The following is a 23,460-nucleotide window of genomic DNA, read 5'->3' on the forward strand; positions in this document are numbered from 1 at the left end:
AAAATTGTGCGGTTAGACTGAGCATACTGGTAATGGACATCTGAGCTCCATAGGTTTCCCCATACGTTCATTTATTTGTGGCGGCCCGCTTTGACTAGCTTTCATTAGGCACACACGCAAGGTCTCTCCTCTCTCCCTCTCTGATGTGCGCGCGCTATATGGTTTGGAGCAGTATGTTCTGTCTCGCATGCGTGCTATAGATTCCAGGAGATTTGAACTAATTTGCGGCCATCAGGGAGCAATTATGTATAGCACAGCTGTTTAATGAGGGAGCAACATATGATAGATAGGACAGAACAAAAAAGGCTATTAATAATCTTCCATTGCGCAAAAGTATTATATGATTATGAAAGGATCCAACACAGTGCGGCACAAAGTGCTGTTGCGCATCCCGAGCGCAGAATGATGTGCTTGAAGCAACACAGAGTCACAGTGCGCTGCTCTTCGAGTCCGCATTGAAAAGTTCAAAGCACAAAGGAGAGACATAATGACGCACAGTGTATTATACAGTATCTATCTATGCAATAGTTTATAGACCCCTTTTGTGCCGACGTCACAATTACATCACAGCTTTAGCTGGAGGCAAAACAAAGTGAAAACTGGAGGCGGCCAATACAAACCAGCATTTGTGTATCATCTATGATTGTATACATTGTTGTGATTGATTGTGATAGACTTTTTGAAGAACCTGGTAAGAAAGAATAATCAAATACATAGTTAATTCATATAATTTTAATACATAAAAAAATATTTTTATTTCTAGAAAATATTCACTTCATTAAAATTGCACTGTAATGACACTCTTTGTCGCCTTCTGGCCTTGGCGCTGGGCAGGGCCGCGCAATGTAACGTTGCCACAAGTCAAGACCATTCATTACATAGTAATAAGCATCTAAAGATTTATATGCCCTCACTTTGTCTTTACGCTCGGTTTATCTATCAGGTCGGTGTAGAAGGCAGGCCACTCATCCGAGGTAACGTTAATCCTGTCAGATCCTCCATCCATTGCCTGAGCGTGTACGGGTCGGCCAATCTGGTTCCGTCCGTTAAAATTAACTTTTGCAAATAACAATCGCGGTCCTGGACAGTGAGTGACCTTGCACATTAAGATAAAATCTGATTTTCTCCCGTCATTGTTAAAAAACAAGCTAACAACACTTGCAAGCTAGCGTTAGTGAAGCGGCCAGAGGATTCGTTCTGCCTCCACCTAAGCTCCGCCCACATAAAAACGTCATCATGTTTACCAACTGTAAAGGGGTCTATTGAACCTTTTCTTTTAACAGTTTTAAATTTCAGTTACTGTGCGCGTGAAGAAGAATTATAGTGCTCTCGAGTGTTGTGATCTAACAGACACACGGTATTAAGGGACAGCAATACAGTCCAGCAAGATAGTCATTTTACATGAAACCATAGGGCTTTATCAACAGATAAAGTATAATAATATTAACATTGAGTCATCTTGGAGAGCGTTTCATCGTTGACTGTCGTAACCAAACGCGACGCGTTTAATGACTGAAAGCCACAGCGGAGGGAAAAGTTTACGTGAACTTGAATTTAATGACTTAAATATTCATTTCTATCTAACATTATATTTTAGTATGGTTTCAGAACACTTAGAATATAGTGCACGAAAACCTTATGGTGCTTCCTATGCTTTTGTGGGGCTTAACAATAACACAGAATAGTAAACACACAATATCGGATTTGGATCGGCCTCGTCTGACCGATACCCGATCCGGCAAAAATGGCAGTATCAGAGCCGATACCGATACTGAATGTCGGATCGGGACATCCCTAGTACACAACCACCCTGCAGTTATAAATATCCACCCACTCCTTTTTTTAAAATCCCCATAAATCATAAGCAGTGTCTCCCAACGACCTGTTTTCAGAATGCGGCTTTAGTGACATCACTACAGCCACAGGCCCCGCCCACGAGTGTTGACAGCCACAGGCCCCGCCCACGAGTATTGACAGCCGCAGGCCCCGCCCACAAGTGTTGAAAACCACAGGCCCCGCCCACGAGTGTTGACAACCACAGGCCCCGCTCACGAGTGTTGACAGCCACAGGCCCCGCCCACGAGTGTTGACAACCACAGGCCCCGCCCACGAGTGTTGACAACCACAGGCCCCGCTCACGAGTGTTGACAGCCACAGGCCCCGCCCACGAGTGTTGACAACCACAGGCCCCGCCCACGAGTGTTGACAACCACAGGCCCCGCTCACGAGTGTTGACAGCCACAGGCCCCGCCCACGAGTGTTGACAACCACAGGCCCCGCCCACGAGTGTTGACAACCACAGGCCCCGCTCACGAGTGTTGACAGCCACAGGCCCCGCCCACGAGTGTTGACAACCACAGGCCCCGCCCACGAGTGTTGACAACCACAGGCCCCGCCCACGAGTGTTGACAGCCAAGGCCCCGCCCACGAGTTTTGACAGACACTGCCATTCTAACAGAACCGCCCTGATCGAGTTCACAGCGAGTTGAGAGTTTGTACACATCCGCCATTGCTGCACTGAGGACAATGTCTCCCAAGCGTTGTCGGTGTTGTGTGGCTGGATGAATTAATCCACATAGCTCTATTTATTTACTGGAGCGATAGGCCTAACATTACTGATCATGGCAGAAATGAAAGTGAAAGCGAGCACTTTATTTCAGCTCATGGGAGTTGATTTACGGATATACAGTTTACCAGTTTATTAAGCACCCCCTGAAAAGGTGTGTATATATTTGTTTACTGTTAGTTGTAACAAGTGTTTTTTGTACATGATAATGAAAGGGAGAGGGAGAGAGTTTATGGATATAAAATGTAATGCAGACTTCTTATACAGTGTTTATTCAGCTCTTACATTGATTTTCTGGAGTAAAATTGACGCTTCATCTTTTGTGTGATGTACAATAAACTTTATTTAACTCATAAGTATATATTTGGCCAACATTCGGATGCGGTTCGCTACAACAGGCTTTTACTAATAGTTGATAAAAGCAAGATGGAAAAATAAGTTATAACCGTAATTAAACTAGACTATACCTGTTCTATCTCCATACAGCATATATTCTCTGGCTCTGTGGGCATTATTGTCCGACTCCGGGTCGAAATGAACACGGCAACTGAGAGTTTATGTTTTGATATTATTATAATTCCATGAGATGAGATTGTCCTGACACGGAGCGCGAGCTCGTGAGGCTCCGCCCTCTGTGCCGGCAGCTGCTCATTTGCATTTAAAGGGATACACACTAAAACGGTGCGTTTTTCTGAGCCCCAAAAAGTGACAAATGTAAAAAATTATCTGTTGGGTATTTTGAGCTAAAACTGCACATACACACTCTGGGGACATCAGAGACTTAATTTACATCTTGTGAAAAGGGGCATAATAGGTCCCCTTTAAATCCCCCAGTTCTCGCCATCTCCAAAAAGCTATTTAGATTCTTGTTTTATTACAAGCTCTTGCGTTCTCTTTTTGTCAGCAGACTCTCCTCTGTTCAGCGTATGTTTGAAATGGTTGATTCCCCAGAGGTTTGAGATTTAGCTTCTCCATGTCAACCTTTCCGGCTTGTTGTGACAACTAACCTCTGCCACTCCCACACGGGTCAAAGTAGCCGGAGCAACTTTTCTGTGTTTATGGATATGATGGGACACTTATGGCGAGTGACGCAAGTACGCAATTTCACACGAAAAGTATCCCGCTTGGTCTAAACACTAACAACGGGCTTACCATAGTGAATTAGGGTAAGTCAAACACATTTTGAAAGAAGGATTGATGTATATTGACTCGTTATTTAAATTTGAACAAAAAAGGTTATATAGTGCACATTTAATCTAAATGTTAAATGATTTACTTGTGAGTGTATTATTTGTGAGTGATGGATCTGAACATGGACATTTGCTCATTGAGCCAACTTCGGGCAATGCTTTTTCTTATGAGTCTGTAAATGAGATATTTGGTTGAAACTCTTCCCACATGAAGAGCACTGGTGCGGCTTCTCTCCAGTATGAACTCTCTCATGATCTTTCAAGGATTTTGAGTAAGAGAAACTCTTTTCACAGTGTGAGCACTGATATGGTTTCTCTCCAGTATGAATTCTCTGGTGTGATTTTAAAGCACTGGATGTAGTGTAGGTCTTCCCACATTCAAAGCACATATGAGGTCTTTCACCAGTATGTACACGCTCATGCTGTTTTAAAGAGTGCAGTTCTAAAAAACTCTTCCCACAGAATGAACAAATGTGTGGCTTCACATCTACATGAACTTTAAGGTGTGCTTTTAAGCTAGATGCCAAAACAAAGGTTTTATCGCACTGATCACAGCTGAATGACTTCACTCCCGTGTGAGAGCGCAGATGACTGTTGAGAACACTTTTCCGCTTGAAACTCTTTCCACACTGTGTGCATGTGAACGGTCTTTCTCCAGTGTGAACTCTTGTGTGCTCATTTAGGTGTCTTTTATGTATGAAACTCTTTCCACACTCAGTGCATGTGAACAGATTCTCTCCCGTGTGAATTCTCATGTGTCGCTTAAGGTCTGATTTATGCATGTAACATTTTACACACTCTGAGCAGGTGAAAAATCCTTTGAGTCCAGATTTCCCAGCTTGTTTTTGTGTGAGATTCTCTTCAGTCTTTGAAAGGACTGGATTTCCAGATTTTCCAGCTTGTGTTTGTGTGAGATTCTCTTCAGTCTTTGAAAGGACTGGATTTCCAGATTTCCCAGCTTGTTTTTGTGTGAGATTCTCTTCAGCCTTTGAAAGGACTGGATTTCCAGATTTCCCAGCTTGTTTTTGTGTGAGATTCTCTTCAGCCTTTGAAAGGACTGGATTTCCAGATTTCCCAGCTTGTTTTTGTGTGAGATTCTCTTCAGCCTTTGAAAGGACTGGATTTCCAGATTTTCCAGCTTGTGTTTGTGTGAGATTCTCTTCAGTCTTTGAAACGACTTGATTTCCAGATTTCCCTGCTTGTTTTTGTGTGAGATTCTCTTCAGTCTTTGAAACGACTGGATTTCCCGATTTTCCAGCTTGTTTTTGTGTGACATTCTCTTCAGTCTTTGAAACGACTGCATTTCCATTTTCATTCTTTAAATGACGAGGTTTTTGAATCCGATGGTGTTTGACTCCAGTCACTTCCATCGAGTCTAAAAATCATAATAACATCATACATTCATAATTCAACATAAAGGAGGACAAATGTGAAAAAAAGATATGTAGCTGGGCAACTTACATTTAGAAAAAAAATGTATTGTCAGGTTTCATCTAATGTTCCTCAGCTGTCATTAAAGAGAACTAAGGAAACCGTCTCAGATTATGACTCTAACCATGTTTCCCTGAGAAGGGGAACGAGACACTGCAACTTGGATTGACGCTCTGGGGAAAGTCATCAGCTTGACCGGTCTCTGAAACACATGTGAACAACTCCAATTTAATTGTCTGGCAACAGTCCATGACATCATTAGCAAAGCACCCAGAAGTATAAGAGGGTGCCCATAATACACGTAATCAACTTTTTTTATGTCTGAAGGACATCCTGCTCCCAGAATGCCTGCCTCACTAGGTGAGAATATGCACAAGTATAGTGGGTATAGCATACATCTACTCAACAGATTACTTTAGCCGGAGTCCAAGCATTAACATAGGGCGCATTCATAAAAAGAGGTACATAGCACCTCTAGTGGTGACATCCCTTAACTCATTATCTCCCATAAATATAGAAAATATTCCAGCTTCTATGTCTTCATAGCAAGCGACGTTCTGGCCTAAAAAACATCCCTCTCTCCCTTGTGGGTTATTCTATTCTAGCTCTAAGGAATAAAATGGCTTAGTTGTGAGAGACTCTTTCCACTTGACACAGATCTAAGAGAATGATTGCCACCGGGAGAAAATGTTTGACTGCAACCTTGGCCATAACCACTTCCTCTACATAATCCATTCACCCTACATCAACCCTAATGGGGGACCTCCGAAGCAATAGGACTATCCATTGGGGAGCGTACAATTTTACTTTAAACACTAACACAGGGGATAATTTAATTCAGCCCTGGGGAAAACATACTTCAGGGTAGAGGTTTTCTCGGTTCCTAAAATCTGTACCCGACCTGAATCTCTTCTTACCCGAACCAGACGTGCAAAAACTAAAAAAATCCTGGTGTCCTGCTGAGTGATTTGGCCGCTGCTCCATTATTTTATTTTTATTTATTTAGGCTACTTATTCATTATCACTTTATATAATTGCCTTCCTGATAGACAAAAGTTATTTTCGAGTTTGGCTTTCAATTGTGACCAGTGAATTGGAAAAATAAATGTAATAGCTCGATAGAAATTAAATCGGTAGCCTAATAAATCATGTATTCGTTAGTGTTGTCTGCAACACTATTTACCTCATCTCCAACGAAAGGGCTTCTGCACACAAAAACAAAAAGCCCTGCAAGAACATGCAGCGTAATGAAACGAGCAGCTTTTTCTGATGGATCTCATGGCTATAATATTTATTTCTGTGTGCGATGTTACAAACATTTGTTCCTTTTCTACACGTGTTTCTCAAACATGCACTAAACACAAACGTGCAAGTAGACGCTTAAGTGCTGAAATGTCAATCACTCATCACTGTAACCTCATTACGTCCAATAGCTTTTGGCATAATGTTATTTACCTGACTATTAGATGATTAAAGTTTTTTTTTAATCCATACTGACGGTGCTTGTTGAAATGGTAGGCAAAAATGTGGAGCAACAGTCTAAATGTGGAAGCAACCATGATTCAGAGAGAGCTTGGAAAAAGTGAGAAAATAAAGTTGTAATAGAATTGTTTAAATAATAAAATTTTGTTAAATGCCCGACATAGTTTCAAAGAATTCGGGTCTTCTCAGGTCCATTCGGAAAAAGCTCATGTATTTTAAATTAGCTGAGACACGAGACCACAAATCCCGAACCCGACCTGTGTCCGAGGCACTCATTGAAGTTTTTGACCCGAACCCGCTCGGGTCTCGAGTCAGATCTTGGGTTTTGGGTTTTTACCAACCCCTTTACCAACCAAGATTTATTAATAACATCCACCTCAACACTCTCTGCATCTAATCCCTTAGAATTAGACATTCCACATTAATCAATGAGATTAGGAACCCCAATGACCCTGGGTAAAGGTTCTCACAGCAACGGCATCACAAAGAATGCATTCAACTTGAGAGCTGAACATGCTCCATTCAAACATTAAATTATCTCACTATCGAGAGTCAAGCGAGACCAGAGTCTGCTATCATCAGTGCATTGCTATGAGTGCCTCCAACTTCCTTGAGCGCCAAACGTGCTCATGCAAACGCTAGATTACCATCCCTCGGGAGGAATCAAAGAAGAACAAAGCTCCTTAACACAAATGCATCATGATGAGGATATCCAGCTTCCTCGTGAGTAGGATGCACTCCACCCGAGTGTTCGTCTTACAAGTGGAAGACAAAAGAGTTGATGACGTGTATTACAGGCACCCTCTTATACTTCCGCTAATGACTTTTGTCAGCCAATGAAGTTGGAGAGTGTTCACACATGCTTCAGACACCAGATACACTGATGACTTTCCCCATAGCGTCAATCCAAGACACAGTGTTCCAATTCAAAAGGGAGCACCAACCTGTTTGTTCCTCTGAATCTTCATCTCTCATTTTGCAGGGTTCTTCCTCAAACTCCATCTTTAAAATAATATGTCAGTTGTTTCTCCTGGAGTAATTCCTTCTGCTGTCTTCTTCACCTGTAAGAAGATGGGAATGGGGGTTATGCAAAACAAACTTCCGTGTTCTGTTGAACAGGTTGCATCGTTACTGCTTCCGATCCTTTGTAGTGCTATTAAATATAAAGCTATTTTACTCGTGATGCCTTCAAAGGAGCTACCAAAGATGAGCATAACCGATGTCCAGGGGCATCTGACAGGGGTATTAGAACTGAGTAATGGGGGGGAACTTAATTAGATACCCGTTGATTTTACCTGGATTCAACGGTCCTGTGCGTATTCTTGTTTGTGCTCTGAACAGAGTGTAAAACAACATTTGCAACATAAATAGCTGGAGCGTTGAACATTCTAGCCAATCGTAGAGAAGTCTGTTGAGCACATGAATGCAGTGGCCAATAAGAGGCCTTTATTTTAGTCAGGATCCCCTCCACCCAAATTGCAATAGTTTTCTTTCAGTGCGAGCTCACTGAGGTCTGAACGCTTGTTAATGAACACTTTCATTATAACAAACAGTGAAGACTCAATAAATAAGAGACTTATTGTGCTTCTTTGATTATATCAGGAGTTTTCGAAAGAGTGCAAAACTGAACTGAAGGGATTGACAGGTTCAGTGATAATAAAGGAAGCACACTTTGCAAGTTATCTATAGGCCTATCCCATTCACTATTACAATTACTATTCATACTATTACTAATCACTATTACAAGTTTTTCATGCTGATAACACACTACACTGTTTCAGGAGTGACAAACCGTGTATGAATAAGGGTGTCAATCCACTGAATTACCGTTCACTTTGTCTGGACAACTTTTCTTAAAAAAAAAAATCTACTGCCTGACAATTAAATTGTGACGGGTGGTTGCAGGCAAACAGATGAAGATGAAGTAGAGATTCCAACCCAAAGTTTTAATCATAAGAATCTAAATAACAGGAAAACAGGTAAAGCAACACACATTACATTACATTTATCTGACGCTTTTATCCAAAGCGACTTACAATTGCTACATTTCAGAGGTCGCACGCCTCTGGAGCAACTAGAGGTTAAGTGTCTTGCTCAGGGACACATTGGTGTCTGACCGTGGATTCAAACCCGGGTCTCTCACACCAAAGGCATGTGTCTTATCCACTGCGCCATCACAACACACACTAAACGTAAGAGTGACTGGACAACAAATAGAGGAAAAGGAAGAACTTAGCCTAAATACTGACACAATTAAAGGTCATTAACGATACACAGGTAAAACTAGGCCTGTCACGATAATTAATTAACCGTCATTATTTGATCTAACCGTGACTGTTTCAGACAGCCGCTTTTATAGGCCTACGGCACAAGGGGGAGTCACGGACCAAAAGAAATAGACAAGCACTAATTAAGGTTTCCAGCAATATTCAAAGTCATCTGACGCCATTCCATAGCTTAATGTGAGGGACAGATGAATATTTACATAGTTAAATTAAAGTTTACGGAAACTCATTTGCAGCTGCCAATCATTCTCCGTTCAGCATTCAAACAGCGCATTGTAACCTCGCCCGGTTACAGATGCACGGTAAAACTCTCTCCATGTAATATATTCATGTTACAATGCTTGATCTAGAAGATAAAAGGCTGTGGATTTGCAGTTTGCTGTTTCTAAACGACTCACTATCGTGTGCCTGGAGAGATACACACTAGGACTTGTGCGCTCAACATTTCTTCGCTTTGTGGTGTGAATGGGGTGTGTTGCAGCCATCAAAATCAAAAAATTTTCATATTTACAAAATACAATTATGTTGGTCAGTAAAAACATTGGAAAACCTTTCTTTGTACTTTTGTCAGTTAAAAAAAGGTTAAAAAGATTGAACAAATAACAGATACATTTTACAAAATGTCCCAACTTTTTCTGATTTGGGGTTTTGTATATATATATTAGGGCTGTAATCTCCCAGTCGATTTATTGGTCGATACATTCTGGCTCGACTAAAATTCTGATTGGTCGATTTTTTGCCGCGTTAATTTCATTACATTCATTCCATCACTAATTGCTAAAAGGGGTGTTTTCAGAACAAAGTGTGTCTCCCACTGGAGACAGATTGAAGAAAGAACTAAGGCATTGGTCTGCATCATCCATGGTGGTTTGCTGAATTTAGCGTTTAATTTACTGTCAGAGTAATCTACCATGTCAAAGACATCGGGAGTGTGGCAGCATATTGTAAAAAATAGAAAGTTTACAAACAACAGTTTTCATATCACAGCTCGACATCAAACATGGCATATCACCTAAAAACGCTAAGCTAACTTGTCTGCGTTAGGTTGCCCTGTCTGTTTTGAGTAGGCTATATGAATGATCAGAATTGGCATAAAACATTGAAATACCGCACGCAACGACGGTAACATCCTCCAGACCACGCTGGAAACATTTTATGGTTCACTTTTATTATTGTGACCATTTATTTCTAGTATTATTTATTGGATTTGGGCACTTTATTTATTTATTTATTTTTGGAGCCTAATGCGCAATTGCGCTGTGCCCACCGTTTGTATTTGTTTTGAGCCTATGCTTTATTTTTCAGTTATGCACTTTATTTAGTTTCTGCTCTCGTCTTGATCTGGTTTGTTTAATAAATATTATTTTTTATTAAAGTGGACGTGTCTTGTATGTTTAAGAGTAAAAGCTTTAAGTTAATAGTGTATTGGTGTCTCAGCCGTGAAGCTGAGCTTCAGCCTCTCTCTGTGCGAGGACATCTTCAACGGCGGAAATGATAGTGTCTGTCAGTTATTATAACATATGACAAAAACAATTGTCTAAATTATGTTGCATATTCCTCAACAGTTGTTGTGCTGATATCACTAGTTGACAGTACAATTTTCAGAAATCATAGGCTATGATATTGCGCAGGTGCACGTGATGCAACGCTCACAGAGCCGACAGAGTGTGTCATTTCAGTGCAAAATAATTAACGTTAGGTCAAAAACGACTTAATATACTGCAAATAGCCTACTAGTTTTTATGTTTATTTATAATTCATTTAGGCGGACAAGGCTACCAAGTACTGCGCAGCTATTAATCTAACGTTTTTTTTTGTTGTTTTTTTTCAAATTTTAGGACTTCAGTCGACCAAGATTTACCAAGATAAAACCAACATAAACATTATATTAGAACTTATATCTGCACAAAATGACACAAATGGATAAGTGAACTTAAAGTATGTGCTAGTCAGAATAGGGCTGGGTATCGTAACAAAATTTTCGATACTGATACCTTGACTTCGATACCGGTTCCTGATCGATAATTTTTTCGATACCAATTTTATGAAACCAGTTTTAACAATTTAACATTACCTAAAAAAAAAAAAACTTTTATTTTTTCAGTCAGTTTGTTGACTTTTTTACACATATTTTGAGTATGTAAAAAGCACCAATGCTAAAGTTTTCTGTTTCCTAATCATTTAACAACATGTATTCTTTACTTCAATTAGCTCATTTGTCTTAATGAATTGTTTAACAATGAAACTGAATGAAAATGAATTGAAATGCATTACACAGTCACCTCTGATAACAGATCACTCTAAATTGTAATTTAGACACATGCATTTTCTGTAAAGCTACTTTGAAACGATATGTATTGTGAAAAATGCTATAATAAATGTGAATTGAATTAAAGGAGCTGTATGTAAGAAATTTATTTCAATTAATCATAAAATGGCCCTGATATGTCACTAGACATTAAAAAATCATGTTCATTTCAAATACTTAAATCACTGACAACAGTAGTCCGGCCAGGATATTGTCATTTAAAGAGTGAAGTTGCAGCCCTCAACTGATGTTGATGTTGTCATGTTGTGGTTTGGTCTTATGCGCCACCCTCCACCTATCTACCAATCACGAAGTCAGTAGTGTTGCGGTATCCGGGTTGCCAGCTCTGCTCTAGTTACTACAGCTGCAGCTACAAACGTGTCGGAATCAGATAAAAAAAATGTCCAACATTGTGAAACCAAAAAAAAGAACTTGTTATGAATCCGAAATACTTAGTGACAAAGTCCGAAATAAAACAAGGATCTGTATAGAGATGCCTTTGAAAGATGGAGACGGCTGAAAACGGAGAAGAATTTCTGGACAGGTAAGATTCATCTATGTTTGGCTAACTTGTACTTGATATAAATGGACATTTCAAATATTCATGACGGTCGAACAAAGTTATAATGCATGTTCGTGCAAAGTTACGTTACGTTAGCTCATATCGAGGAGCTGGGTCATCGAATTGAAAAGGTAAGGAATTGTTTGGGTAATAAAAACGGCGAGTCGTCATTGCTAACATTAGCAATGCATTATCAGAGCCCGTTTCTCTGTCATTATGCTGAGACACTGAGGAAAACAACATTAGCACCCCCATTATTGTTTATCATGCAAGTTCTACAGCCAAAAATAATAGAATGACATGTAATCTTTCACATCACATATTTTAGCGTTATGGACATGTACTGCAGGGTGAGTTAAAAAATACAGCTGGTCGCTTTCAATTATAGCGTCAGCTAAATGAATAGCTGTATCTTTGATATCGGTTACACACAGTGATGACAGAGGCTTGTGCTTGTACTTACGTTAATGACAGATACATACCGTTACAAGTTAGACTAACAGCTACTGTTCTAACAATGTACTGTCACATACGAGCGTACATCTTTATGATTATATTTGGCTAATCGCCATTAGTACATTTTTGCGATATATAATTACTTTGGAAAACATCTCTCATTTGAAGCATAAACATAATTATCAGAAAAAGCTTCTTGTAGCAGCTTACGTTCCTGCTGGATCCTGCAGCCTATCTGGCAACCTCGAGTCAGGGAGGAGGGGAAGGGGATACACCGCTCTACAGTAATTTGAAAGCGGAGAACACCCGCTCGGATGGCACAGATGTCGCAGGCACACTCAAGTAGGAGATTGCTAACTTTGCCAGGCGGGGATATTTCTTCTCGTTGGCCTTCCACCATGTTATGGGGTCAGCGTTCATTGGTGGGGATATGTCTTGGCAGTACTGCAAGAGTTCGGTTGTCGCTGTTGCTGTCTGCTCAATGTTATCCTCGCCAAACAAGACAGCAATCGCTGCAGCAGAGAGGGCGTCATTTCGTGGATTTTTAGCCGCCGGTGGTTCAGTAGGCATTTCTCCCGATTCCTCTGCGCCTTCCGTGTCTCCAGCGTTATCAATGCTGGACAGGAGGTCTCTGACTTCGGCCTGCACAGTGCCTCTTACATCATCTGTTGCAAATCGCAGGTGCTTGTGCCTTGGGTCTAGGAATGATGCGATGTATGCAACCTTTCGCCCGTTGCTGACTTCTGAAGGCCAGAGTCTCCTTTCCAGTGAGACAGACACTGTGCTTTTGAATCCCTTGACTTTGGCGTTCTCCCCTGGGATTTCTTTGAGATGCTTGGACAGTAAAGTTACGGTCACCGGGTACACCATGGAGATGGACACGTCACATTCTCCACACAACGCAGTGGTGGCACATTTTAGCGAGTGCAACACGGGTAAGACTACCTTCATTACAATCCAACTATATTCTGTCAATTCTAGGGTGCGTGCATCTGATAGCTTAGTGACACTCCTGTCTGACAAGGCAGCACACACGGCCCATCACTGCTCCAATAAGCGCTCGAACATTTCATACAGAATTCCACCTGGTTTTACAGGATTGCACTAACTTATGCTCAGGTAAATTCTGGAGTTGTTGCTTTTGCTTAAGTGCCTGTGTTGCAACCAGAGGTGCGCCGATCCGATACTCAGCATCGGTATTGCTTTGATACTACCAATATTTGCCGGATCGGGTATCGCCAGACGAGACCATACAAATCCGATCCCATATTGTAGCCTACGAAAGTTATTGTTATACAACACAAAAGGCACAAAAACATTATAAAGCACTATAATGTTTTCGTGTACTATATTCCAAGTTTTCTGAAGCCATTACACATAGTTTAATGTGAGGTAACAGATTTAATTCACAACGTTTTCTTACAATAGCTTTCTCTTGATGTTATGTTTTTAAGTTTCCTGCTGACATTCTACAATACTCTTCAGTTTTTATTTAACATCACAACAGACATAAATGCAGGGTTCCCACAGGTCCTTGAAATCCTTGAAAGTTTGTGAATCTGAAAAATAAGGCCCTGGAAAGTTCTTGAAAATGAACATACATTGATACAGGTCCTTAAAAGTGCTTGAATTTATTTTGTGCAAGAAGTTTTCTGGAAAAAAAAATCTGTCCATTCATTTTTTATTTCGCCAACAATTCGTGGCTTATGCTGCATACTAGCCTGCTTGATTTACGTTAGTTATGCCCATTTACGTTAAGTGTTTCCCGCGCAAGGTACTTTGTTTTGTACGTTGCCATGACGTTCACGCGCGCTGGTACCTCAACGTTTCCCACTCACAGACATTGCAAAAATAGGCTGAAACGTGATGCCTGGAAAATGTAAATTTCAGGATATTTGGCTCACCAAAGAAAATTATAAAGAATGGCATGCCAGAGATCCAAAGGGCCATCACTTAGCCAGGTGCAAAGCCTGTTGTAAATCAATCAAAGTGGAAAGCATGGGAGAAGCGGCGCTCTCAAGTCATGCGGCTGGATCTACACACAAGACGGCACTTCGGAAATCGAAAGCAGGTAAGTCCTACCATAGCCTGCATCTGACAGAAATGTTGATTGAATGTTAGCTGCTAGCTGTTTTTTGCTGTTGTTTAAATGTCTCGCTGTGAAATGTTACGCCCGTTTCACACATACTGCGTGCTAATGGTACAGGAGCAGCACGCGCTATAGCGCTTTCACATTATGCTGCATTTGCAGTGCACAACTCATCCGCGGCTGTACCCTATAGTATCCAGCTGCAGACCCGCAGCACCACCAGTTTCAGAACCCGAGCGCCAGAACCGGAAGTAAGGGGCGGAGCTTACGTTCTAACACCAGCGCCAGGACCGGAAGTGAGGGGCGGAGCTTACGTTCTAACACCAGCGCCAGGACCGGAAGTGAGGGGCGGTGCTTACGTTCTAAACCGAGTAACGCCACCTAACGTTTTGGAGCGTAATTTGTTTAGACACGAAACGGCATGCTTTTATTACACACGAAACGTCAAACTTTATACGTATGTTATGATACATTAAGGAACAGTACAATAAACATTTTAAAACATTGATTTTGTGTAATATAATTGTATATAGTTATCCGTTTCATTGTATTATGAGAGTTACTTCCTGATCATGATGGTGAAAAATAATGCTTGAAACTTATGGGCATTTTAATGTATAACAGTTTCATTATTTTAGCTAAGCAGTTTATACATAAGTGTAGATTTATGAAGGTAAGACCTTTGTTTTTGGTTTTTATGAAGGAGTTAACTCTGTATAAGAAAGCTTTGAAAGATATAAAAATAAGACAAGCCTTGGAGGTTTTCAAAATGATATACAATTTGATAACTGATTAGACCTCTGTGATATTTTATGTTCTATTTATTTATTTATTTATTTATTGTGTTTACAAAAATTTTGAATTGTTTTGATTTTGAAGGTATGTATTGTTAATATGAATTTGTAATGCCTGGTTTTGATTGTTTAATTTTAAAAAAACGTATGGGTATTTTATATAAAATATACTTTATTTCACAAGAACATGTGCAGCATGCATTTTTCTTTATGTAAAACAATAAGGTCAAAAATCTAAAAAAGAGAGAGAAAATTCGGCATTGTTTAAAAGAAATAATAAAAATGTATACAACAAATGACCAATTCACCCCTAGGCCCATTTTATCAGAACAATCCTGTATAAATTTAACTTACAATGTATCAAATGAGGAACTCACTCTCAGGCCCATTTTGTCCTTACATTCTTGCAAAAATAACTACAATGCAATAATAATAATTCCGCCCCTCCCTCACTTCCGGTTCTGGCGCTGGGGTTCTGGAACTGGTGGTGCTGCGGGTCTGCAGCTGGATATATCTCTCTGTACCACAAACACTTACTCACTATTTGTATTTAAAATTCAGAAGTTATCAGCAACTTTTATTTAAAAAAAAGTTGGCACCAGTGCGATTGTACACATACTCTTTAAAAAACGTATTCACGTTTAACACAATATAAACAATGTATTATTCAATGCATTACTTCTATATAATATAGATTATATTTTAAGTTGCTCAAGCAAGTGGTAACATATTGAACAATGTAGTTTTTATTAAAATCGCAAACATTTCAAATTAAAATTGACAAAAACAGCAGACTCATACCTTTTCTTTTGCATAATAAATCTTTATACAATAAATATTGCATCACAAAGAACTTGTTTTTCCACTTCCACGAATGAGACGAGTGTCATTCATTATGTCACCTTGAAGTAAATTGTAGTTTTCCTTGCTTTACCCTGATCTTAAAGTAAAAAGATGACTGTGAAAAATAGTCGTATTTAATTAAGGTAATTTAAGTCCTTGTGCCCCAACGGTGTTATATTTTGGTGACGTATAACAGTTGTATTACTGTAAGTCAGTGTTATTTCTTGTAATATGTCTTACTATTTCTCACAGCGCCCACTTTAGTCAACTTTGTGGAAAGGTTGGTGACAGCAACTCCTCCACCATGTACACCTGCAACGACTAGCAACATCGCCATGTCCTCCAAACAGTCAATAATCACAGGCGTTCCCATAGAGGGAATTCACATTAAAAGCTGAGATCCTGTGGTGTTTGAACATGATGGAGTCTCACTACTCTTTCAATTCCATTGAAGGGACAGGTGAGAGATGGATCTCTTTGAGATTCCAAGGCGTTAGGTTTGATTTAATGCAGTCACAGATTTGTATGGAAAGATTTTTATTTGTATGATTTTATGTGCTTCAAAATTATTTCACACAGTCAAGGAGGTGCTGAAATCTGACTTTGTGGTGGCTGTACTTGGAAAACACAGTCACACTAGGCTTTCTACGATAGTCGGTGACGGTGTTACCGGTGTTCAGAAGCAACACCGGATATCAGTTGCCCACCGTCGATTTGATTATTTTTTAAATTTTTATAAAATCATTAGTTTAGTAGATAAAAATCATGATTTTTATAAAATCATTAGCCTAGTTTATAAAATCATTAGTAAAACTGAACGGTGTCTGCCTAATAAATCACAAGCTGACGGAGTCGCAGAACAGATCAGCAACAGGAGTCAGATTTAATTTATTACGAGAGTAAAGAGCTGACTGACAAGATGATGACGGAATATTTGGTGTCAAGGCGAAATGTAAAAGCGCCTATTTAAGAAAATTTGTCATTGTACGGTTTTGTTGTTGGGATTTTCATTAAGAACAATAGGCTAATAAACTCACCTTTCAAGCAATCCACCCCCGAATTGGTCCTAATTTGAGATCGAAACCAAAAAGCGTACGTTCGCACGTGTCCATGGGCAGAACAGAGCGGGCATTCTCAGTTCATTCCTATGGAAAAACCAAACACTCGCTTCACCATTATGAATGCCTGTGCGGACCCGTGCATTTTACTTTCGCCTCCAAATTAGCGATTTAAAAGCGGTATTACGGGTGTTATAACCGTCAAATTGAGAATGATAACCTTTCAGAAGATTCGTACGTGGCACAGAGGTGCATTTCGGACCACCTCAGGGCTGTGGGCGGCACCAAGAATGTCACAATTGACAGACCGCTATTGATGTCAGTTGGAGGTGCTCGACAGAGACACATCACACATCTTGGGGATATGAGAACAAAGAGAGATGATGCGGAAAAAAACAATAAGAGAAACAACATGACATCATGACTTTGCGTAAACATACACGCCACTTTCAAGTCAAGTGGCGTGTTATCTATACGCATTTTGAGCTATCCACGTGTATGTCCACGCCAAAATCTTTTGCGTGTATGTCTACGCCATTAAATGTCCGAGTGATTAAGCGTCTGTGTACGCCGTTAAATGTCCGAGCGAAACGAAGCAAAATCTATATCTACATCTGTGGGGCGATCTTTTTTTTCCTAGGATGTTAGGAGAACACTCATAAATGGTATTAACCCCAGTGACGGGTAGGTTTAGGGACGGGGTTGGGGTAGGTCATATATCTATATATACATAATACAGTAATATAACGTTAAGTCAAAGGCGTTGATAAACACGCTGAAAAGCGATTATGCGTGTTGATAGCACGCCAAAAATGGAAATACGAATTGGCGTGTCATACATACGCCATTTCATGAGATCAGTCTGAGAGAAAATATGTGCTGGATGAAATTGAGGAACTTAAAATGAAGGAAAAAAGACTGAAAGATGACATGGATGCACTTGAGACCTCTGCTGACAAATTGGCTCTTGAGGCAGAAAACAGGCAAACTAACTCTAATGGCCAAGTCTAACAGCTTAAGGAAGGGAGCAAAGGAAAAGAGAGCAGAAATGGTGGAAGTGGAAAAATCGCTCGACAAGAAATTGAATGAATTGAAAAGCAAATGAAGACAAAATCAACAAAGTGACAATCAACTTAAAAAGGAAAACCACCACAGAATAGCTCAGGGAACGTTTTTGCTCTGTTACATATTTTAGGCTGACCTTGTGTTTTTTTATTTATTGTTTAATATTGTTTATCCATTCATGGCCTTATGTTAATGTCCCATATTGGAATAATTTATAATGTATTTGATCTGCACTATGTTGTGATAGGTTTTCAGTGCTTACACCAAAGCCAAATATGTTCAGTCAATGACTGTATATTGTTTTCAATAAAAAGAAAATATTTGGGCAACAGATTATCACAAATGTTTTATTTAATGTGATGTTGAATATAATGTAAACCCATGAGGCAAGAAAAACTTAAAAGTATTTTAATCTTACTGCTGGTTACATGGGTCTAAGCTCTTTTCAATGAAATTTCAAAAGTTAGAGATCATTTTAGAGTACAGTATAGGATGTACCGAATATTCTTCAGTTTTGTGCAAAACAGAAATACGACAAATAGAATATCAGATCTTTGTCAAATAGATCAAAATAATGCAAAACAAAAAGCTTTTTTGCATAGTTGTGTTTGACACGTGAAAACTGTAACAATGTATCTTACAAGGTAACACGATGTTACCTTGCCCACATCCACATTGAATTTGAGGATATTGGAAAGTCTGGAAAGTCCTTGAATTTGAAGTTAACCGAGGTGTGGGAACACTGCAAATGAAATAGCCTACTCGGAAATAGTCAGAGATGCAAATGATAAGGTTTTGACCGTGACGTCACAACCAGGAAATAACCTGATTTCGGATTATTGGTTTAAACCCGGACAACAGATTATTTCAATATGATGATTTTTCTGAGTTATCCGCATACTGGTGTGCTTATAAACATGCTCAATATTATTATTAAGAGATTTGCAACACCTAATTGAAGAGATTAATAATTGTTCACATAATTGTTTATTCATTTTTTAATGTCTATGAATAAATGTCATATTATACAAACAAAGCCATAAGCTAGTTATTAGGTGCTGAAGAAATGTAAAATCTGGGTGCCCTGTGAAATTTAGTCAATTTTACATATTAATAGACAATTTTAATTTAATTTAATCTTCCATATGATGGTTGATATGCTTGGATTATTTTTCATTATTTAAACAATAAATAAAAATAAGATATGGTTTGTTTAATACTGATATATGAGTCCATCCATACGGTTCTATTTATTATTAAAGATGTAACGTTAGCTACAAATATGTAAGAATAAACATGATGAACTAAGGGTAGGGAAATGTTATAATAACGTTAGGGGAACGTTTGGTTTCTACAACCCAAAAACTAACGTTGTGTTTGTGTGAATAGACCTTATTCAGAGCAGGGACACCATGACAGGTATAGAAGAGGCTGTGAGGGAGAGACTCTTCTGTATAACCTCCTACATCAGTTATTATTTTCCACAGCTCATACACAGCTTTTGTTTCGTTAACTGTTAAGAGACATTTCAATTATTTGAGTTTTTTCTTTTTCTTTTTACCAACTTTAACCGGTAACTCCTCTAGCTGATGCTTATGTTGACATTAGATGCATATCATTACTCCGTTTACCAGGTTGCATTTGCTCATGGCATAAAATGAAAACACAACTTATAATCTTTTTTTAAAAAAATGATAATAATAATAATTGATGTGAAAACCATTCAGTCAGCAACGAGTTTACGTTTCACGAGAGCAGGCTAATCTAAAACACCAGTCGATTAATTTCGGAGTGACTCACTAAATCAACTGACTCGTTTAGTCGCTTGGATTTAGATTTCACTTAATAAGTGATAACATGAATATACTCACCGTCTGAAACAGCAGATTTGGAGCAGAATGAACGGCTGTGTTCCACTTCTCATGTTTATGTTCCCTTCCCTCGCTCACTTCTCTTCTTCTCATACACTCGGATGTGTGTCATTGCTTCGCTTGCACGAGCGCCTCTACTGGCGGAAAACAATCTATATTTCATAGATTAGATACAAGACAACCAAGATAAAATCTGTTCTTTTTTTTGAGATTATACCAAAAATCATCTCCACTCACCAAATATGTTTGATTTGGGATAAATATTTAAATATAAACTTTAAATATCTGCTAAGGAGTTTGCATTTGTATTTACCTTCTGGGCTCCTTCAACTGTTGTGTGTTACTGATGTAGTTTAATATAAAATTTGACTTAATTTTAAAGTTAGATGGTAGAAGTATTATTGATAAAAAATGTGAGGGCTATTTAGAGATGAAGATTTACCGCAAAAAGTCCAGAACTCCAGTTCTGTCCGAGCAGCTCAATGCAATATAAGTTAATGTCAGATATAGATTTCTTCCGATAAAAATTAAATTAATGTCCCTACAGTCTGATAAACACAGTGAATCAACTTGTTTCATGAATCACGATGGATTCAACTAGTACACAAAATGTGCTTAAAATATGACAAGTTAACCTTCATTACTTTTTTTGGATTAAAATGTAAAAATATTACATTAAACCATATCAGGCTATTTTAACTAGATACAGATGTAAAACAAGTAGGCTATATTTCACTGCTCAATGTGTCAACGCTATTTCATTGAATTAACGTTGCAAAGTGATGTTATTTCAATTTTGCACAATGAGATTTCAATGAAAATTCAACAGTAATGTCACTAAATCAACGTTACACTATGATGTTGATTCTACATCACTGCTGTTGAATCAACATCGAAATGAACAAAAAGAATATTGTTTGATCAATGTTACAATGTGATGATTCTAAATCACTTTTGAACACTGAAGTGACTTCAGCTGATCAATGACACTATTGTCTTTTTAGAGCTGTTTTACAGCACAATTGAACTCTGTTTGCATTGAATCATTATTTTCCACAATTTTTCATTATTACTCTGCCCTGCTTTAATCTGTAATGTATAAAGCACTATAGAAATAAAGGTGACAACAAAATACAACTGAAATGTAATGTCAACATTAATAATTGTTGCTATCTGATGTAGGCTACAGAGTTAATTTTGAAACAACATTAATATTTCATCTATACTTCAATGTCAACAAATTCCTGACCATTTCTAAGTTTGGGGAAAACATTTTAAAATTAAAATAAAAAGTGTAATACAAGTGTAACATCTTTGCAAGTTACTTGCACTTTAAGATGTCTATTAGATGTTGTGTGAACTTAGTTAATCAGGAAAGCCATAAAATGTATTGATACGGTAAGCTTAAATCTTAAACCCAGATCACAACACTGTCTTTGGCCCAAAAGGGCTGAAAAAAGAGGCTGAATCACACCAGAGGAAATGTTTGCGTGCTATCAAGTTGCAAATTACGAGGACTTTGGTGTATGAATGTATCTACATATTCTGGACTGACTGATTTGTATCTTTATATGTACTGACTGATTTTAAAGTGTTATTTGACTGACATTCAAATGGATCATACTAATGCAATTACCTGAGCAGTTGAAATACTCTATAGAAAGATCATATGAGAACGTGCATTTATTACTTACACTATTAAAAATAATGGGTCTAAAAGGAGGCTTTTCGCAATGATGCCATAGAAGAGCCAATTCTACCAGAATCAGAACAGTTCTGAAAATAACCTTTTTTTTAAATAATCTAAAGAATGTTTTCCACCACAAAGGACCTTTTGTGCAACAAAAAGTTTCCGTGGATGTTTAAGGTTCTTCATTTATTTTTAAGAAGGCACGGCGTTTGTGACTGCAATGTCACACGTAACAAGACGATAGTCTGAAATCTCAAATTTCTGAGTTTATATTGTCTTCCGGTATATATCGGCCACTCCTAGTTCTGAGCATGAAACTTTGCTTACTTACACAACTTCAGGCAATGCTTTTTCTTATGGCGGTTTAGACGGTGAAACTTCAAAAAAGAGCACTGGTGCGGCTTCTCTCCAGTATGAACTCTGTCGTGAGAATTCAAGTATGATGAGGTAGAGAAACTCTTTCCACAGTGTGAGCACTTGTGCAGTTTCTCTCCAGTATGAACTTTCTGTTGTATTTTTAATTCGCCAGATCTAGTGAAGGTCTTCCCACAGTCAAAGCACATATATCTCTCACCAGTCTGTACATGCTCATGGTTTTTTAAATGTTGCAGTTGTAAAAAACTCTTGAGACCTCACAAAACTCAGACCAGTTTTAAGATGTGATCTTAAGCTAGATGCCAAAGCAAAGGTTTTATCGCACTGATTACAGCTGAATGACTTCACTCCAGTGTGAGAGCGCAGATGATCTCTGAGAACATTTTTGGATGTTAAACTCTTTCCACACTGAGTGCATGTGAACGGTTTTTCTCCAGTGTGAACTCTCATGTGCACATTAAGGTTTCTTTTATTTTTTATTACCGATACGACAGCCATCGGCACTGATCCTCAGCAACCTCGTCTCTATACGTGCGTGATGTCTCCGATCTTCAACCAGATCAACTGCATAATATAATGTTGCGATCCAATCTGAATTCTGACCTATAATTCTGCCTGAATCCTAATCATGCACTGTTTGTTTGTTGGCCAGAGGAGAACTGGTTTCTCCCAAGATTCTGTCACTGCTGGAGTTTTGGTTCCTTGCCACTGTCGCCTTTTTTCGCCTTTGTCGCCATTGGCTTTTGGATTGCTTAGTTAAAGCTGCTTTGAAACAATCTGTATTGTAAAAAGTGCCATATAAATAAAGGTGACTTGACTTTCCATCTTCATTTGAGGAATTATGAGTTTTCTGGTGTTTGTCTTCATTCACTTCCATCAAGTCTGAAGTCAACATATTAAATTCCCATAATTCAGTAAAAGAAGGACAAATGGAAACAAAAAGAAATAGTAGTTTAATAGTTTTAGATGTATTGTTACATCTGTCAGTTTTCATCTTAATGTGCCTAATAAGTCATTAAAGAGAATGAAGGAAAACACCAACCAATTGTCATGATGTGAGATGAACGACGGGAAGCAATAGCAAGTAAACAGGATTTAATGATGATTTAAGCAGTACAGGCAGATGTAAAAAAGGTGACACAGGGACTTCGGTGGTCAGGATCCGTTATGAAGTGAAGAGGTGCGGTGACGGTGAGACAGCAGACGAAACCCAGCGACGAAGACAAGGAACAGGAAACACAAGGCAGGAACTGGACACCGGAACACCAACATCAAACAACGATCTGACAAGGATGATAGAACAGCGGTAAGTATAAGTAGAGTGGTGAGATTGATTGCAGCTGGTGAAGTGAATGGAGATCAGCTGAAGTGGATCAGGTGATGTCATATACTCAC

The 23,460-nt window shown here is 38.9% G+C and overlaps 1 protein-coding gene across 2 annotated transcripts; it reads right to left on the bottom strand.

Moving 5' to 3' along the window:
• Nucleotides 1-2,884: 2,884 nt before the first annotated feature.
• On the bottom strand, nucleotides 2,885-20,156 carry LOC143749629 (uncharacterized). 2 transcript variants are annotated; one of them, XM_077242047.1, is made up of 4 exons: nucleotides 20,001-20,156; nucleotides 7,614-7,730; nucleotides 5,218-5,389; nucleotides 2,885-5,131 (listed from the first exon to the last, which is right to left on the bottom strand). In XM_077242047.1, exon 4 carries the CDS (start codon nucleotides 5,124-5,126, stop codon nucleotides 3,891-3,893), a length of 1,236 nt encoding a protein of 411 aa, XP_077098162.1. In that variant the 5' UTR covers nucleotides 5,127-5,131; nucleotides 5,218-5,389; nucleotides 7,614-7,730; nucleotides 20,001-20,156; the 3' UTR covers nucleotides 2,885-3,890. The 2 variants fall into 2 exon arrangements, with proteins under 2 accessions (XP_077098162.1, XP_077098161.1); XM_077242046.1 differs by lacking the exon at nucleotides 5,218-5,389.
• Between the last annotated feature and the right edge of the window lie 3,304 nt (nucleotides 20,157-23,460).

This window comes from Siphateles boraxobius, unplaced genomic scaffold (assembly GCF_051911475.1).
Source record: "Siphateles boraxobius isolate OS27281-9 unplaced genomic scaffold, OSU_SipBor_1 25, whole genome shotgun sequence".
NCBI lineage: Eukaryota > Metazoa > Chordata > Actinopteri > Cypriniformes > Leuciscidae > Siphateles > Siphateles boraxobius.